Source organism: Capsicum annuum, chromosome 4 (genome assembly GCF_002878395.1).
Source record: "Capsicum annuum cultivar UCD-10X-F1 chromosome 4, UCD10Xv1.1, whole genome shotgun sequence".
Taxonomy (NCBI): domain Eukaryota; kingdom Viridiplantae; phylum Streptophyta; class Magnoliopsida; order Solanales; family Solanaceae; genus Capsicum; species Capsicum annuum.
The window spans coordinates 182,649,783-182,652,933 of record NC_061114.1 but is presented as its reverse complement, the minus strand read 5'-3'; the positions used below and the strand labels follow the sequence as shown (position 1 = coordinate 182,652,933).

Here is a 3,151-nt window from a genome sequence, read left to right as displayed (position 1 = left end):
ATCAGATGTTTCATCTGTTGCAACACCATTTTTGTCAATACAAACAACAAATCAACCTAGCAACACCAACACATCATACACACACACTAAGAAGGGGTCTCCACTAAGAACATCAACTTTGAACAAAAATCACCAATAAATCTGAACCAACAATACGACAACAAGAAGAAAGAAATTTCAGAAATTAGGGTTTTATTCAGTCCACATTTCAATACTAGAGGAGAAGTTGGCTCAAGTTCCTCTGTTTCTTCATAATTTTTTACCTGTGAAAAAAGAAATGGGACGACGAAGAACTCGAAGTTGTTGTCGCCGGATAAGTCTTCACATCGATTGACGATTGAAAGTCAATAGGGAACTCGCCCGACTATTTTTTGCTGGAGGTTGAAGTCGTCGGGGATTGAAAGGAGAATTTTTTGTTGGTTGGGAGAGAGTTGAGAGAAGTTGTCGAGAGAGAGAGGAGAGAGATTGGTTGATTTGGATTGAAGAAGGGTGTGGGTTGATTTATATTTTTTAAAAGATTAGAAAGTTTTGAAAATATTAATCAAGTCCATAATTAACTTAATCAAGTTTCCTAATGATGTTTGACCCTTTAAGTTGGTCAATGTTACCAATCCTTCATTTAAGACTTAAAAGACACCTTTCCTTCAATTTTTTCAAGTCACTAAGCTATTTTTTTTAATAATATAGTCGCTCAATTTTGTTTAAGCATCACAAAAAGTCATTGGGAGGAAATAAAAGATACATTTTATGCAAGTGATATTTCTCGTTACAAAATAATTGTTCTGTGATTTGTTGTGATACTTAAGTGAAGTCAAATGATTTTCTTTTTTGTAAAAGCAGATACTATAATAATTTAGTGACGTTTTGTGATACTTAGACACAATTGAATGATTTTAAATTGTAAAAAATAATTTATAGTGACTTTGTTACAACAAAATAAAAATTGAGGACACATTCATGAAATTACCCTTTTTCTCCAAAGTAATAATACAAAGTGGTAAAATTTCAAGAACGGGTTGGAACACGTCATTATACATAAAAAGATTAAATAGACTCTACTTCTATATATATATGAATATCAAGTTCTTACAGAACTAATTAATTAACCTCATAATATCACAAAAAAAAAGTAACTAAACAAAGATGTTAATAAAAGGGTTTGGAAATATATTAGTATTATGGTATACAAATACAATAATGCATGCATACGGTTATTCGAAGCATGACACAAATATTTAGAATACACAGAGACCATAATTGTATCCTAGCCATAGTAATATCAATAACACAAAGAAGAAATTAAAAAAAGAAAAGAGTAAAATAAATAGTACCGGCATATCATTATGCCGCAACTATAGTAGTATACACTACTGAAAAGAAAAGGAATTAGCAAGAAATAAATTCTGTCGCTAAACACCAAAATTCGTCGTTAAACCTATTTAGCGACGAATTATCAAAAAATTCTATTAGCTTTGAAGTTTGCGGCTAATTCCAGTTCTTTTTGTAGTGATAGATTTAAAGACCATGGCCACTTGAACCAATCAATTTTGTTAAGCCATAAGTTATAGCCATGGCCAACCAACCTCCAAACAAAACCCTAGCTGAAGACTTGAGTGCTGGTGCTTTTCCTAAAACAGCACCTAACCATCCGAACACCATCAAAGCTAAGGTGACAGCTGCAACAACAGCTCCAATTCTCACTTGATAATCTCTAATAAAAGATGCAGCCAACAATGGCACTATTGCACCAACCGAAAATGCTAGTGCTGAGGCTGCTGCTGCATGTGTTGGTTTTGGCAAGCTCTCTTTCTCGTCCTCGTCTTCCTTTCCTCCTTGGACTTTATTAGCATTGTTTCTTCTTTTTACTCTCTTCATTTGAGCCACTTCTATGTCAAGTTGAGAATAAACGGAGACGAATTCTCCTATGGCCATGGAACATGCGCCGGCGACTAGGCCGGCGAATCCAGTCAGGATCATGACCTTAATGTCCTTTTTCACAGCACCAATTCCCATCATTAATGATGCGGTTGATACCAACCCATCATTGGCTCCGAGCACAGCTGCTCGGAGCCATTGGGAACGTTTCGAGTAGTCAAATTCTGTTTCTTCTTGTTCATCTAAGTTTACTTGTTGTTGCTCCAAGTCGTGATTCATAGGGAGAGTGAACTTCGATTCTTGAGTGCTTGTTTGGTTTGATGCCATAGTGTTTATTCTTCTTTTTTTTTTTTTTTGGCTGAGGATAAAAATGACTTGGAAATAACTAATTTAAGTAGGCAAGAAGGAGTGGAAGAAAGTAGTAGTAGTAGATGAATGTGTTTGACACACGCCAATAATGCTAGGTATTTATAGAAAGAAAATTTTTATTGTAGTAGTGGAGGAAAATGTGGGGACTTGCATGAGCACTAACATATAAAAAAAGATTTCGTGAATACATCAATTTCGTTGTACCTTCAGAATATTAAACTCTCTTTTTAATTTCTTTTTCTTTTTTTTTCATTGGTAAAATGATGATGGAGTCTTGCAAGGATTGGATTCTTCTTTTTTGGAGTAAATTATTGAGGTGCATACGAGTTTAATTGTTGCTATAAAACAAAAACATAAACTTTAGTTTTGCATGTAACTTTATTTAAAGAAGAGTTTGCTTGTCTTTTTTTATTACTTTTTCTTTTTCCCCGAAAGAAAGTCCTTTCAAGGAAATAGTTAAAATGGTGTCCTTTTATCATTTATAGTTCACGACATATATCCAGAAAACACCAATATTGTAGATGAAGAAATTCATAAAATATTTAAGCGTGATATTTAACTTGCTCATAGATTCTTATAACCAGGTTATGAGGAGAAAAAAATCCTAATGAGAATGGAACATGCAAAAACACTAATGGAATATTGTGGAGAGGAAGAAGAAAATGGTTATCTAATTTTCGTGCTAAGCTTGGGATTGGCTTATGTGGAAAAAAGAGAAACTTTAAGGCATGCAGTTGTACCAAGAATTAGGACGTCATGAATAAGGCATGACAATAATAAAGATAAGAAAAATAAAGTCCTAAATAATGGAAGTTTTTCTTGCCTTTTTTCCTCAATGGTCTCTTCAGTTTTATGTCCATATATTGAAGAGGACAAATATATGGGACACTGGGCGTGATATATATTG

General features: G+C 33.8%; 1 protein-coding gene across 1 annotated transcript; it reads right to left on the bottom strand.

The window, feature by feature from the left end:
• Window positions 1-1,146: 1,146 nt before the first annotated feature.
• On the bottom strand, window positions 1,147-2,509 carry LOC107867673 (vacuolar iron transporter homolog 3). The gene has a single exon (XM_016714011.2). The coding sequence runs from the start codon at window positions 2,200-2,202 to the stop codon at window positions 1,516-1,518; it is 687 nt and encodes a 228-aa protein (XP_016569497.1). The 5' UTR covers window positions 2,203-2,509; the 3' UTR covers window positions 1,147-1,515.
• Window positions 2,510-3,151: the final 642 nt, after the last annotated feature.